The sequence below is a fragment of the Pseudorasbora parva genome, chromosome 9, assembly GCF_024679245.1.
Source record: "Pseudorasbora parva isolate DD20220531a chromosome 9, ASM2467924v1, whole genome shotgun sequence".
Taxonomy (NCBI): Eukaryota; Metazoa; Chordata; class Actinopteri; order Cypriniformes; family Gobionidae; genus Pseudorasbora; species Pseudorasbora parva.
Genome location: NC_090180.1, coordinates 11879507 through 11893200, shown reverse-complemented (window position 1 = coordinate 11893200; position 13694 = coordinate 11879507). Strand labels below are relative to the sequence as shown.

General features: G+C 37.0%; 2 protein-coding genes across 2 annotated transcripts in view; both read left to right on the top strand.

Annotated features, from left to right (window-relative positions):
• The first annotated feature begins 705 nt into the window (after positions 1-705).
• Positions 706-7626, top strand: palmda (palmdelphin a). The gene is made up of 7 exons (XM_067453107.1): positions 706-753; positions 1019-1099; positions 1184-1302; positions 2578-2692; positions 4472-4496; positions 4585-4698; positions 6689-7626. The coding sequence occupies exons 1-7, from the start codon at positions 709-711 to the stop codon at positions 7624-7626; spliced, it is 1437 nt and encodes a 478-aa protein (XP_067309208.1). The 5' UTR covers positions 706-708.
• Positions 7627-12264: 4638 nt separating this feature from the next.
• Positions 12265-13694, top strand: part of si:ch211-153l6.6 (golgin subfamily A member 6-like protein 6) — an 8787-nt gene continuing 7357 nt past the window's right edge. The window contains exon 1 of the mRNA XM_067453943.1: positions 12265-12383. Within this exon, the coding sequence (XP_067310044.1) occupies positions 12378-12383 (6 nt within the window). The 5' untranslated portion in view covers positions 12265-12377. The remainder of the gene's footprint in view (positions 12384-13694) is intronic.

Here is a 13694-nt window from a genome sequence, read left to right as displayed (position 1 = left end):
AGGATGTACATGCTAAAGTTAAATGCTTTCTGTCAACTGTACCTTTATTACTTTTCAGCATATTTGACCCTATATTGGTTAAAAGTACTGCAAAATAAAGCAAAGACAGCATGTCTTTCGATTGCGTTGTCTTTGTGGCTGCATGCGAAAACGAACATGCAGGACAACCATTAATGATTTATGAGGTCAAAATGTCAGCGTAACTTTCGTAACTGTAAACCTACTTAAAATGACACATGCTAATAAAACACAATGCTGTAAAGTGCTTGCATTGCACTTCTGTGGCAATCACAGCAGTTCTCATCTGGCAGTTGTAAGAGATATTTAACTGAATGAAGCATGAAGCTAATTCAAGGGGGAAGTTTTAGCCTAAGGCCTTACTTAGATGTCTATAAAACCGGACAATATCTGCAAGGGGTCACCCACTCAGACACGGGCAACCAAATCCTGTCAGGCAGATTATTTATGGTGCATCGCAGAGACAGTTTTACTACTGCTATTCATGGAACCACAGTGATCTTTAGAAAGCAGGAAGCAAGTGGTGATGAATGGACATTAACTTAAGTATCAAAATATCAGTGTCACTGTAAGGAGTTTGACCTCCATATTGGCTAACTCCCTTTCGAGGGCCCACTAGTATGGATGATGATTTTATAGTGTCATATAAAGGTAAATGTTTCAATCTTTTTTTTTTTTTTCAGAGGAAGGATGGAGGAAGCAGAACTTTTAAAAGAGCGGCTTCAAGCTATTACGGTAACCTCACTTGGATTTGTGCTTCAAAGCTTTCTGAAATACTTGATTGGCACTGGTTAAATCTGCAACCCAAATATTTCTCTTTTTTACAATTATAGTGTTTTTTTACTACTTTGAATTGACTATTTTTATATTTTCAGTATTTTAATTTGTAAATTATTTTATGTGTATTATTTTTCAACAATGAATTGTATAGTTGACATCACTTTCCCAGCTGTGCTGTAGTTCCATGTCTCCATTTGGACATGTGTCCATTTGTCCACAGAATAAGAAAAAAATCCAAGAGGAAATAGCCCACAAACGGCTTGAGATCGACAGAGAGAAACTGAAGCTTCAGCATGTTAAGGTACCTGCTTGGTGTTAGAAGTATAGTTTCATTTTATTGGTTGGATTGCAAGGGTCTTGAAGTATTTCTCTGTGTCTTTTCTAGAAAAGGTCCATGAGAGATCTGTGGCTCATGGATGGGATGAACAGCAGTAATGCACAGGACACACAAAAAGCACTTGAAGATGCCCAACAAACGAAACACCTCAAGAGTAATATACATCGGTAAGACAAATTATTTTATTGTGCCTTATTTTTCATTTCAATAGTTTCATTATGTAGTATTATTTATACCATCTTTAACACAAGAGAGTGGCTGTTGATCCAAACACCATTTTGCTATCTCACAACCAATGCGTATTTATTTTACGAGGTGGCTAATTCGTACAAATTTGTACGACCTCACTTGTTCAAATTCATACGATTTGTCTAAACCAGTGACAGTAGGTTTAGGGGCGGCGTTAGAGGTAGGTCATTCGTACGGATTCATACGAATCGGGCAACTAGTAAAATATGATGCATATGATTTAGCAAATGCATTTTACATTTTAGCGATGCAGTTCGAACAAATTTGTATGAATTAGCCACCTCGTAAAATACGTATAAATTGCTGTGAGATCAGTTTGGATTTTTCCATAAGGAATGTCAGTTACTTTATTGAGATTATTATAGATTATCACATGCATTCTGGCATCTGAATACAATTAAAAGATTTTCAATCTGAACTTAAGGCTCTTTTGAATTTAGCTTCAGGGGTGGCCTGATGTTTTCTCAGCTTTCTCATTTGCCCTGTGATGCCCTAATGAAATCTTTTAGAGTGAAGTATGAGGCAATCGGAGTGCAATGCGTTGTAACCGCATTGCATTGTAGTAGGCAATGAAGTCACAGAGGGATGCTTAAAAAAGCTTTTCCCATGTCCTTGAAGAGCTGCTACATGCAGGTCACACCCTGGTAAAAATATTGCTGTTGGTTTCATTCTTTGCTAGTGTGTTTCAGGCTGATGGTGATTCAGAATGAACCTCGGTCGTATGAGAAAGTAAATTCTAATGTCTTTAAATAAATATGTGTTTATAATGTTTTCAAACCCTCTTAACAAGTCATTGTGCCTTTAACCTATATGGGATCTAGCATGTATATGCAACAAAAAGGAGAGAGTGACAGGAGCTTTGTCACTATTGTGTGACTTATAAGGATAGTAAAACCTGAGATCACCTACATTGTGGGGACCAGCCAGCAGTCCCCACTTTTCAAAAGGCTTATAAATTATACAGGATGAGTTTCTTTGAGCAAGTAAAAATGCAGAATGTTTTCTGTGATGGGTAGGTTTAGGGGTAGGGGTAGGGATAGGGGCAGTGTAGGGGGATAGAAAATACGGCTTGTACAGTATAAAAAGACCCCACAAAGATAGTGAACCAGACGTGTGTGTGTGTGTGTGCGTGCGTGCGTGCGTGCGTGCGTGTGTGTCTTATTTAAACCATTTTTATCACAAATTATCTGTAGGATTGAGAAAGATATTGAAGCGTTGGAGAGAGAGGAAATGAACATCTCAACAAATGAGGGGCTGATTCTAAAGAGGCTAAAAGCCATTGAAAAATCTCCAGAAGACATCATTAAGGTACAGTGCTTTGATCATGGTTCAGTTAAAGTGATCAGAAACTGTGTATTTTGCTTTTACTATATATACAGTCTTGTTCAAAATAATAGCAGTACAATGTGACTAACCAGAATAATCAAGGTTTTTAGTATATTTTTTATTGCTACGTGGCAAACAAGTTACCAGTAGGTTCAGTAGATTGTCAGAAAACAAATGAGACCCAGCATTCATGATATGCACGCTCTTAAGGCTGTGCAATTGGGCAATTAGTTGAAAGGGGTGTGTTCAAAAAAATAGCAGTGTCTACCTTTGACTGTGCAAACTCAACTATTTTGTACAAACATTTTTTTTTTCTGGGATTTAGCAATCCTGTGAATCACTAAACTAATATTTAGTTGTATGACCACAGTTTTTTAAAACTGCTTGACATCTGTGTGGCATGGAGTCAACCAACTTGTGGCACCTCTCAGCTGTTATTCCACTCCATGATTCTTTAACAACATTCCACAATTCATTCACATTTCTTGGTTTTGCTTCAGAAACAGCATTTTTGATATCACCCCACAAGTTCTCAATTGGATTAAGGTCTGGAGATTGGGCTGGCCACTCCATAACATTAATTTTGTTGGTTTGGAACCAAGACTTTGCCCGTTTACTAGTGTGTTTTGGGTCATTGTCTTGTTGAAACAACCGTTTCAAGGGCATGTCCTCTTCAGCATAGGGCAACATGACCTCTTCAAGTATTTTAACATATGCAAACTGATCCATGATCCCTGGTATGCGATAAATAGGCCCAGCACCATAGTAGGAGAAACATGCCCATATCATGATGCTTGCACCTCCATGCTTCACTGTCTTCACTGTGTACTGTGGCTTGAATTCAGAGTTTGGGGGTCGTCTCACAAACTGCCTGTGGCCCTTGGACCCAAAAAGAACAATTTTACTCTCATCAGTCCACAAAATGTTCCTCCATTTCTCTTTAGGCCAGTTGATGTGTTCTTTGGCAAATTGTAACCTCTTCTGCACATGCCTTTTTTTTAACAGAGGGACTTTGCGGGGGATTCTTGAAAATAGATTAGCTTCACACAGACGTCTTCTAACTGTCACAGTACTTACAGGTAACTCCAGACTGTCTTTGATCATCCTGGAGGTGATCATTGGCTGAGCCTTTGCCATTCTGGTTATTCTTCTATCCATTTTGATGGTTGTCTTCCGTTTTCTTCCACGTCTCTCTGGTTTTGCTCTCCATTTTAAGGCATTGGAGATCATTTTAGCTGAACAGCCTATAATTTTTTGCACCTCTTTATAGGTTTTCCCCTCTCTAATCAACTTTTTAATCAAAGTACGCTGTTCTTCTGAACAATGTCTTGAACGACCCATTTTCCTCAGCTTTCAAATGCATGTTCAACAAGTGTTGGCTTCATCCTTAAATAGGGGCCACCTGATTCACACCTGTTTCTTCACAAAATTGATGACCTCAGTGATTGAATGCCACACTGCTATTTTTTTGAACACACCCCTTTCAACTAATTCAACTAATTGCCCAATTGCACAGCCTTAAGAGCGTGCATATCATGAATGCTGGGTCTCATTTGTTTTCTGAGAATCTACTGAACCTGCTGGTAACTTGTTTGCCACGTAGCAATAAAAAATATACGAAAAACCTTGATTATTCTGGTTAGTCACATTGTACTGCTATTATTTTGAACAAGACTGTATATATAAAAAAAGAGACTTTATACACTGGAAAATGTTAGACACTATATTAAAAAAAAAATGATTCTGTTTGTATCCTCACAGGCAGTGAATGCAGATTTCATTTCAGGTAAATACACAATCAAAATGTTCTATGGACCATAAAACAATTGTTTTTAATTCTGGATTTTTTATGTTCAAACTTTTTTTTTTTGCAGAACCGATATCACATTCAAAAATTCCAAATATGCTAAAGCCCAGCACACCTCTATTAAATCAGAGGAAGAAACGAGACTTGGAAACTGAAGCAAATAATGACCACGCCAAACCTGGTAAACTGAATGAAGATTTCAAACCATCTTATATCTCTATATTTCATATATTTCCATAATGCAGAATAGCAGTACAAATATTTTAAAACCGGGTTTCCAAAAATATATATTTTAAATAATTGAAATAATCACTTAAAATCATGTCATTTTTGGGCCACCAAATAGAAAAAAATAATTATAATTTTCAAACAGGTTTAATGTGGGTTTCAAGGTTGATCATAGAGACTACTGGTGCCATTGATCTACTTGGGCTTCTAAAATGCAGCCCTGGGCTGCGTTCAGCCCTGACAAAATTTGCACAACTTTTTTAAAATGGAAACAGTGATGCATTGAACACCCTGATCTGATGATGCAGGAGTTGCAACTATGGCAGCTGAGAAGGCCATTCTTTGTGTTCTTTTAGAAGAATTTTCAGAGCCTGATATAAATACATGTTTAAAGGCATAGTTCACCAAAAAAATGAAAATGTTTATCTGCTTACCCCCAGAGCATCCAAGATGTAGGTGTGTTTGTTTCTTCATAGGAACACAAATGAAGATTTGCGAATGAGGAAAAAAAAAAGATTTTGACTCCAACAGTTGCTCGTATGACACCTCATGTCAATGGGGTATCATTTTATGAGATTATACAATAACATGTACAAACAACTTAAAATAAAACCTGCAGCTTGTGATGACACATTGATGTCTTAAGACACGAAATGATTGGTTTGTGCGAGAAACAGAACAGTATTTATATGTAATTACACCACATTGACATGCATTATATGCAACGGTTGGAGTCAAAAATCTTTTCTTTTTTTTCTACTGAAGAAACACCTACATCTTGGATGCCCTGAGGGTAAGCAGATAAACATAAAACTTTCATTTTTGGGTGAACTATCCCTTTAATATTGCAAATACGCTCAATGTTACAGTCACTGTCCTTGACGTCCAGAATAAGATAACATCCCGATCGAGTAAAGGGATTTGTGGAAACTGTGATTCCTAATTATTGTGATCCAACATTTGCCTCACATTTCAGGGTAAAAAAGACAATTTCTTTATTATGTTCAATTGTTGCATATACCTAGCTTCAGCAGACACTTGTGTAAACAACTTTACTTGGACCTATTGTGCGAGCTGTCTCTTTAATACTGCGTGGTTTACTGCACCTGCCAAACAAGAGACAATGATTCTCAAACCCTGTTGAGAAAAAAAATTTAGTTTAAACCCTGAAACGGGGTTTGCGATACATCAGCCTAATCAGTAGCAATCTGTATATAAACTGTGCGGTGTTAAAGAGACAGCTGTTCATCCTGAAATGCAAAGCAAATGTTGGATCACAATAATTAGGAACCACAGTTCCACAAATCCCTTCAGACTTTTATTCTGGACAGCAAGGGCAGTGACTGTAACCCTGAGTGTGTTTTGTGTACCGAGTACCCAGGGCCCGAGGCAGGGGGGGCCCTTAAGTCAGTTTTCTATACATACATATACATGCACTAACATTTATATAGAATGTATGTACAAATGGCTTATTTTGTTTACATTTTAAGTGTTTTTACGATAAAAATGCATTACCCCACCCATTGGTATCACTATGTTTTTTGGTACGGGGGCCCAGAAAGATGGTTTGTACCCAGGGCCCAAAATTTGGTGGTACGCTGCTGTATGTATTTATACCAATTTCATCAGGCTATATAAAAAAACGTTGTGCAACGTTTTGTCGGTGCTAAACGCAGCCCTGGTGGCATAGTTTAAACAAAGTCCCGCCTCTAAAATCACACCATTGGTTGAGCTAATGTTTTAATGCTGTGATGCTTAAATAGAGCAACGTTTTGATGGATATCAGTCTTTTCATGGATATGGACACACAAATGTCTTACTTGTATAGTTTTATATGCAAAGATAATGGTAAATATTTAAACTTATTACAATATTTAAATATTGTAACATATATTCAATTAGAAATTCTTATATATTGGACACATTCCATTTGTCTCTTACAGCTATGTTTGCCATGGAAATTAACGTTCAGAAGGACTTGCGCACAGGTGAAAGCCAAGTGCTGTCCACCTCAGCCATTTCTCCCCAAGAGCTCCAGCAGAGAGGCATCAAAGTCTACGACGATGGCCGGAAGTCCGTCTACGCCTTACGCACGGACGGCTACCAGCCTGGTGCGAATGGAGTGGATGAACTCAGTCCCGTGGAGGTTGAGGAGCTGCTGAGACAGGCCTCTGAGAAAAAGAAGAGGTCCAATCAGGTTCAAATGAACCCTTCATATTCCTACAGCATCTCCCATGAACTACAATCAGACCCCAAAAACAGGGAGAACCACAAATCCAACGGAAACCAAGATCCCTACAGCATCGACTTGTCTGCATGGCCCGAACTTGTGTACAAAGATGGAGTTCGCTATCCAGAGGACGTGGGTCATAGAGTTCCACTTCTTCCAATGCCTGATTATAATGACAGACCAGACGAATACTATCAGAATGGCAATGGGAACAACTACAGCCGTGAGTTATATAGAGGGGAAAGACATGCGCATGGACAATATTACAACCGAGAAGAGAACAACCGAGAAACGCGGCATTTGGATTGTGACATCAGAAAACACAGCATGTGCTCTGCCTACTCTGAGGACTCTAAAGTCAGCATCCTGAACGCCATGCCATCGGATGAGCCCGTCACCATGATCTTCATGGGCTACCAGAATGCCGAAGATGACAGCCAGAGCTATGAGGGCTCAGTTCGGGCAGAGCTGGTGATCATTGGAGACGGTGAAGATGACCGCCCTCATCAGAGCTCCACCGCCAACAATGCCTTTTCCTTCTCTGTCGGACGAAAGGGCAAAAGAGAGGGCATGGAGGACCCGTCAACTACAGGTACCCGAAAGATTAAAAAAGTCAAAAGAAAACACAAGCACTGCTGTGTGTTGATGTAGTATCACTAACACTCTGTCAGCTCTTCTATGATGCAGCTTCTCACCAGACTGGCTTTCCTCACTCTGCATGCTGGACACTTCTGTGGTTTTCAGTTTTTCAGTGTCTTAAACTGTCCCTCATGTTGTCATTTGGTCATGTTGTCTGACAGGATTTGAAGAAACACCTTGTCGTGTTTGTTTAGCCTTAGATCAGGGGTCTTCAACTGCAGGAGGTCCAACATTGATTATTAAAGGATAGGTCACCCAGAAATGAAAATTAGCCCATTATTTACTCACCCTCAAGTCATCTTTATATGACATTCTTCTTACAGACGAATAAAAGCGGAGTTGTATTAAAAAGTCCTGGCTAATCCAAGCTTAATAATGACAGGGATTGTTGCTCTGTTTTGTTTTCGACTTCCGATCGACTTCCGTGGAAAAGTGTTGAAAGTGCCTTCTCGGAGTTCAAGATGCGTATGCGATTTCTGACGAGCGTAACTGAGCGCGTTAGCCTTTGAACTGCAGAGGCACTTTCAACACTTTTTCCATAAACTGAATACGGAAGGCGATCGGCCGAAAATTTACTTTATAAAGTTTAAATATGGATAGTTTTCTTTCAAAAACCTATCAATTTACTTCCGATGGGATTTATTAACCTCCCTGAGCTGTGTGGAGCACGGTATTAGACGGAGATTCAATGTTATGGACTTCAAAAGCAGAGACACAATCACTGCCATTATGAAGCTTGGATTAGCCAGGACTTTTATAATTCATATGCATGTCATAAGAAGAATGTCATATACACCTATAGGATGACTTGAGGGTACGTATCAAGGGCTCATTTTTATTTCTGGTTGACCTATACCTTTAAATCTCTAAATGATTTTTTTTTTTTTTTTTTTTTTTTGTGAAAATGTTGAACAAAAAACAATCTGTAAGTTAACTAAAAACAAATCTAAGATCATCTAAATACACTACAGTTTAAACGTTTTGGGTTAGTAAGACTTTTTATTGGGAATGAATAATGAATAATGAATAAATGCTCCCTGCATTTATTTAATCAAAAATGCATTAAAATCAGAATTATTGTGGATTTTTATTTATTTTTTTCAATTCAAAATAACTTTTTCCCTTTGAATAATTTTTCAAATGTCATTTATTCCGGTGATGCTGAATTGTCAGCATCATTACTCCAGTCTTCAGTGTCACATAATCTCTTCTTTGATGAATACAGTTAAAAAATAAAATGTAAAAATAAAATTAAAACAATTATAAAATAAAAAAAAGTTCTAAAGAACAGCATTTATTTTAAATCGTTTTTGAAGAAAATAAACAGTCGTTACTGTCACTTTTGATCAAGTAAATGCATCTTTGCTGAATTAAATCATTCATTTAAAAAAATATATACAGAATATCTTCTGGCTCCAAAAAATTATAAGTAAGTGTATGTCATTGTACCTTTCCATATTAAGATGTGCATCGCATTTTAATTTCACTTATTACACTTAATATGTGATTCTGTAAATAAATACTGATCTTTTTTATAATTTTGAACTTTAATATGGGACTATTCATGTTATTAATGGCCAAGTTTAAAATACCTAAATGAATGCTATAGAAATGCCTCTATTCACCAAGGGCTCCTTGGGGGGAAAGACCCCTGATTAAGAGCTTTACCTCCCTCTAGTGGTAAAAAGGGAAGAAATCCACATCTCTTTCAAAATACATGAAATATGCAATCACTCTCCTTTGTTTAAGCCTGCCAAAATTTCTATTTTTGTTTTTTTCACATTTTTCATATCATTTCCTCACTGTGCTTTTGCCACTTGCAATAATAAGCATGCCAGCATGCCGTCTGCTTTGACGTATGAACCGTCATGCTTGCTGTCATGGATTGTATTTTTTTTCTTCTGTCATGCATCCTTTCTTTTGCTTTGACATTGTGTGTATGGGAGTGCTGTGTGAAAAGAGGGAGAGATGAATCTTTGTAATAAAACTGATTAAATGAGTCTTGTTTTTGTCTTTTTAGTATCTTAATAAGTAGTCTGAAGGCATAGTTCACCGAAAAAATGCTAATTAATCAGTGTTTTTATTATTATTTATTTGCAATTATATTAATTATTATTTTGAATAATTATATATATATATATATATATATATATATATATATATATATATATATATATATATATATATATATATATATATATATATATATATATATATATATATATAATTTCAGTTTTCATTTAAATTATAGTTTGTTTTACTAATTCTATTATGTGTATGTTTATTTTGTTTATTTGTTAACCTTTTATTATTTACATTTTAATTCATTTATTTTTTTATTTAAGCTTTAATTAACCACAATGATTTTTAATAGGCCTAATTTTAGCTTAACAATAGCAATTTTGTAATTAATACTTTTTTTCATGGAACACAAAAGGAGCTTCACAGCCGATGTTAAATCCACTGTTGACATTTATATTGTAAGGTTTTTTTGTAAAATAAGAAAAAAAAAAGAATACTCCTCCTTTGTGTTCCATTGAAAATGTAATGGCACACACATTTTGAAAGTCATGAGTAAATGACAGAATATTAATTTTGATTAAAAGTGATCTATTCCTTTAATGCTGTTACAACATCACCACCCACACAAATGTTGCATGAAAAGATATGTGACTCACAACTTTTGACGCCACACTAACTTGAAGCCATTATGACAATATTTTGATGCTATAGACTCAATATAAATGTCGGTTAACTGTATGCCTTATCTTAAGGGGGGGGGCACTCCTACAGATGGCCCCCTCTCTGGCATCTCTTTATTGTAGAATACACAATCCAGCCCTGTCAATCTTCTTCAGAAGCAGGCACACTCTGAGCGCTCCAGTGGTGGGCAGATAATTTGCTGCGCATGTCTTCCAACCTTAAGAGGCTTTTAAGAAGGCTGTGGTGTGCTTGAAACACTCTTATATAATCAATCTTGGGGATTATATAAATGGGGATAGCTTGTTTCATGAGGTCTTTATTGCTTGAGTTATTAAGATTACCCTTTTACTTAAACTGCCCTTGTACAAAAGATTAGTCAGTGAGGGGGTGGAGCACTGCTGAGAGGTGTCACAGGAAAGCTACTGGTGTGCCGTGTGTGTCAGCTGTCCATTAACTTCTGTTGGGTTGGGAGGATAGAACTGAGCAGCTAAATCAATGTCTTTTCTCTCATGCTCCCTACAGCATTACAGATCCAGATGGAGAAACTGGGTCAAACCGCATAGTGCTCAGCACGCACATTTTGTGGAACTCGCATGCGAACCCTGAGAATCTTGCACGGTTGTCCGAAGTGGCCAGCGAGACGAGAGACATTGATCAACAGCTCGGAGGACTCTTCTGAAAGTTAAGGGAGGATGTACTATTAACACTTTTCAAGAAAAATATTTGATAATTCTATACAGCATAACATTTGTGCCTCTGTTAGTTTATTTTATTAAAAATGGTACTAATACAACACACACACACACACACACACACACATGCTGTATATGACACTGACTTGCCAATAAAAACTCAATAAAGCTATATATGAGACAGTAAGCTAAGAGTCTGAACCTCAGAAAGCGAAGATATTACTGTCATATGTCACTGAAGCTTCCTTTCAGATGTGTTCTCATTGTAGCAAAACCCAGAATGACCTCATGATGTGTGTGTGTGTGTGTGTGTGTGTGTGTGTGTGTGTGTGTGTGTGTGTGTGTGTGTGTGTGTGTGTGTGTGTGTGTGTGTGTGTGTGTGTGTGTGTGTGTGTGGCTGACAGCTGTTTGGGACACCTTTATTATCTGTGCTAATGATATAATCTTTCTGCCTTTTTTATCAGATGTCCATGTCAATGCCATCTTAGTGAGCCCTTATTCAATGTTAATAAGGGCTTATTGTTTTTTTTTTTGTTGTTGTTGTTTTTTTATAGATAAAATAGTTAGTGTTGCCTTTTTTAAAACTAAAAATTCAAGGCATAGCTCACCCAAAAATGAAAAATCTTTCAACATTTTTTCAACCTCATTTTTTAACACTTTCTTTCTTCTGATAAGCCAATATTTTATTAATTTTTGTTATGTTTTTATAGATTTTTTCAGTGTCATTTCTGATATTTTTGACACTGTTTTCTGTCAGTGAAAGTGAATGGGGACCATCAGGGACAGTCATAGTCTCTGTTCATTCTCATCATGGAAAAGACAATCTGCTAAATCTGTTTCACAGAGTCATACATGGTTTTTTAACAACATGAGTGTGAGTAAATGATGACTTTTTGGGTGAACTGTCCTTTTTATGACACATATGTTTCATGCATAAATACCCTATAATGTTTTTTGGTCACTCTGTAGTTGTGCGAAAGTGATGGTAGAGGGGAAAAAGAAATAATAAAATACTAAATCAGATTAAAGCTGATCCTTTAATACACTGAGCCTCTGTATTTGATTCTATTCACTGGCAAATCACAGTAAACTGTCGTCTAACAGACGTCTGGTGCGAGCTTTTTTTCCAGAGCAGTGAAGATTGTGTGCAAATATATATATGTTTAGGTATATTTTCCTTTGATGTGTCTGTGTGTGTTTGAGCTTGAGCTTGTCATGTCTGTCAGTGGAGTTGCTGTGATGCCATTGGTTGATTTCCACACATTCAATCAGAGCTGTTGCTTCTGTCACACACACACGAACACACATACATGCACTCAGAGGAAGAAACAAGACCTTTACTGTTAAACCAGCCGACCTCAAAGCTCCATGACAGTAAGTATTCATTCCAAACTTTTGTATTGATTTGCAATGCACATTACTAGTGTGACATTTGACATTTGCACCTGTGTCTGGTGAGAAACCTTTTTATGCATCTTCAACAGAGTTTAAAATCGGCTCAGATATACTCTTTGGAGTTTTGGTGAATTTGTGTATTGTAGTGGGAAGATCTTGAGGAGAAAAGACGGAGGAGAAAGAGAGAGCGAGAGAGAGAGAGAGAGAGAGAGAGATGCCTTTTTTGGTGTTACATTTGCAATTTGTTGGAGTGTACTCATGCTGCTTTTCCGTCAAGTGTGTGGGATGGTAGCTATACAAAAACAGAGAAGATGGGGAAGAAAATGATGCCGAGACTGAGCCAGTGACACAGGCAGCAAACACACAGAATATCCTCCACCAAACTTACCTACATTATTTTACTATGATGCTCTGCAAGCAGATTTGAACTGCTTATTCTAAGCTTTCCCTCATTTCCTGCCACATCCATAGGTAATCTCAGTTTATGTACAAGATGCATTGGATCTTTACATTTGTCAATTTTGTCCCAAATATTTGCCCAGATTACCCAAAATGTGTGTTAAATATGGATTAAAACCATGATAAGATTTCACAAAAAAGAAATGCAGTGTCAAAACATTGTCACTTTAACCCATGCTAATTTCATTATCTAGCCTTTGGAGCTGTTGTTTTACAACAAGACATGTAAACATTTGGATATGAAGTGTGGAATTACACAACGAATAGAGTTTGCATCATATGTGACATCACTGCAATAGAACAGATGTGGCAGGTGAGTAATACTGAATTCTGGATTATTCCTGGAAAAACAATGATACATGAGGATTGGTTTGGCTTAGAGTCTAAGTGGAGGATGGGAGGATGAGTTTTTGTATGTATGTAGGCTAAATGCCTATATTATTATCATCAGATTTGATGTCACCTCATTTTTAAATGTACACATTATTTTAATTATTGGGGATATTATTGTAATTCAGTATTTCCATGAATTAAATGTACATTTTTAGACATCTTTGCTTTCATTAAAACCTGTACCCAGCAGGCACATTATGTCAATGTGACATCAGGAAGACGTTGGACTCCAACTAATCCAACGTCAGTCAGACGTCATATTTTGGTTGAAAATGAAAGTCAAGTTGACGTCTAAACACATTTGTTTGACGTCAAGCTCCAATGTCAGACAGACATTAAATTTTGGTTGGAATAAGCGACACACTGTAAAAAAAAGAAAGAAAGAAATGTACGAGCAGAGGATTAAACAACTCTACAAACAGCTTTATGACAAACATA

What these genes read in the sequence shown, in the direction of transcription:
- palmda (XM_067453107.1), top strand. Translation starts at nt 709, where the DNA reads ATGGAGGAAGCAGAACTTTTAAAAGAGCGGCTTCAAGCTATTACG. An exon ending in CTCCAGAAGACATCATTAAG is followed by an intron (nt 2,693 to 4,471) that starts GTACAGTGCTTT and finishes GTATCCTCACAG; the next exon opens with GCAGTGAATGCAGATTTCAT. An exon ending in TAATGACCACGCCAAACCTG is followed by an intron (nt 4,699 to 6,688) that starts GTAAACTGAATG and finishes TGTCTCTTACAG; the next exon opens with CTATGTTTGCCATGGAAATT.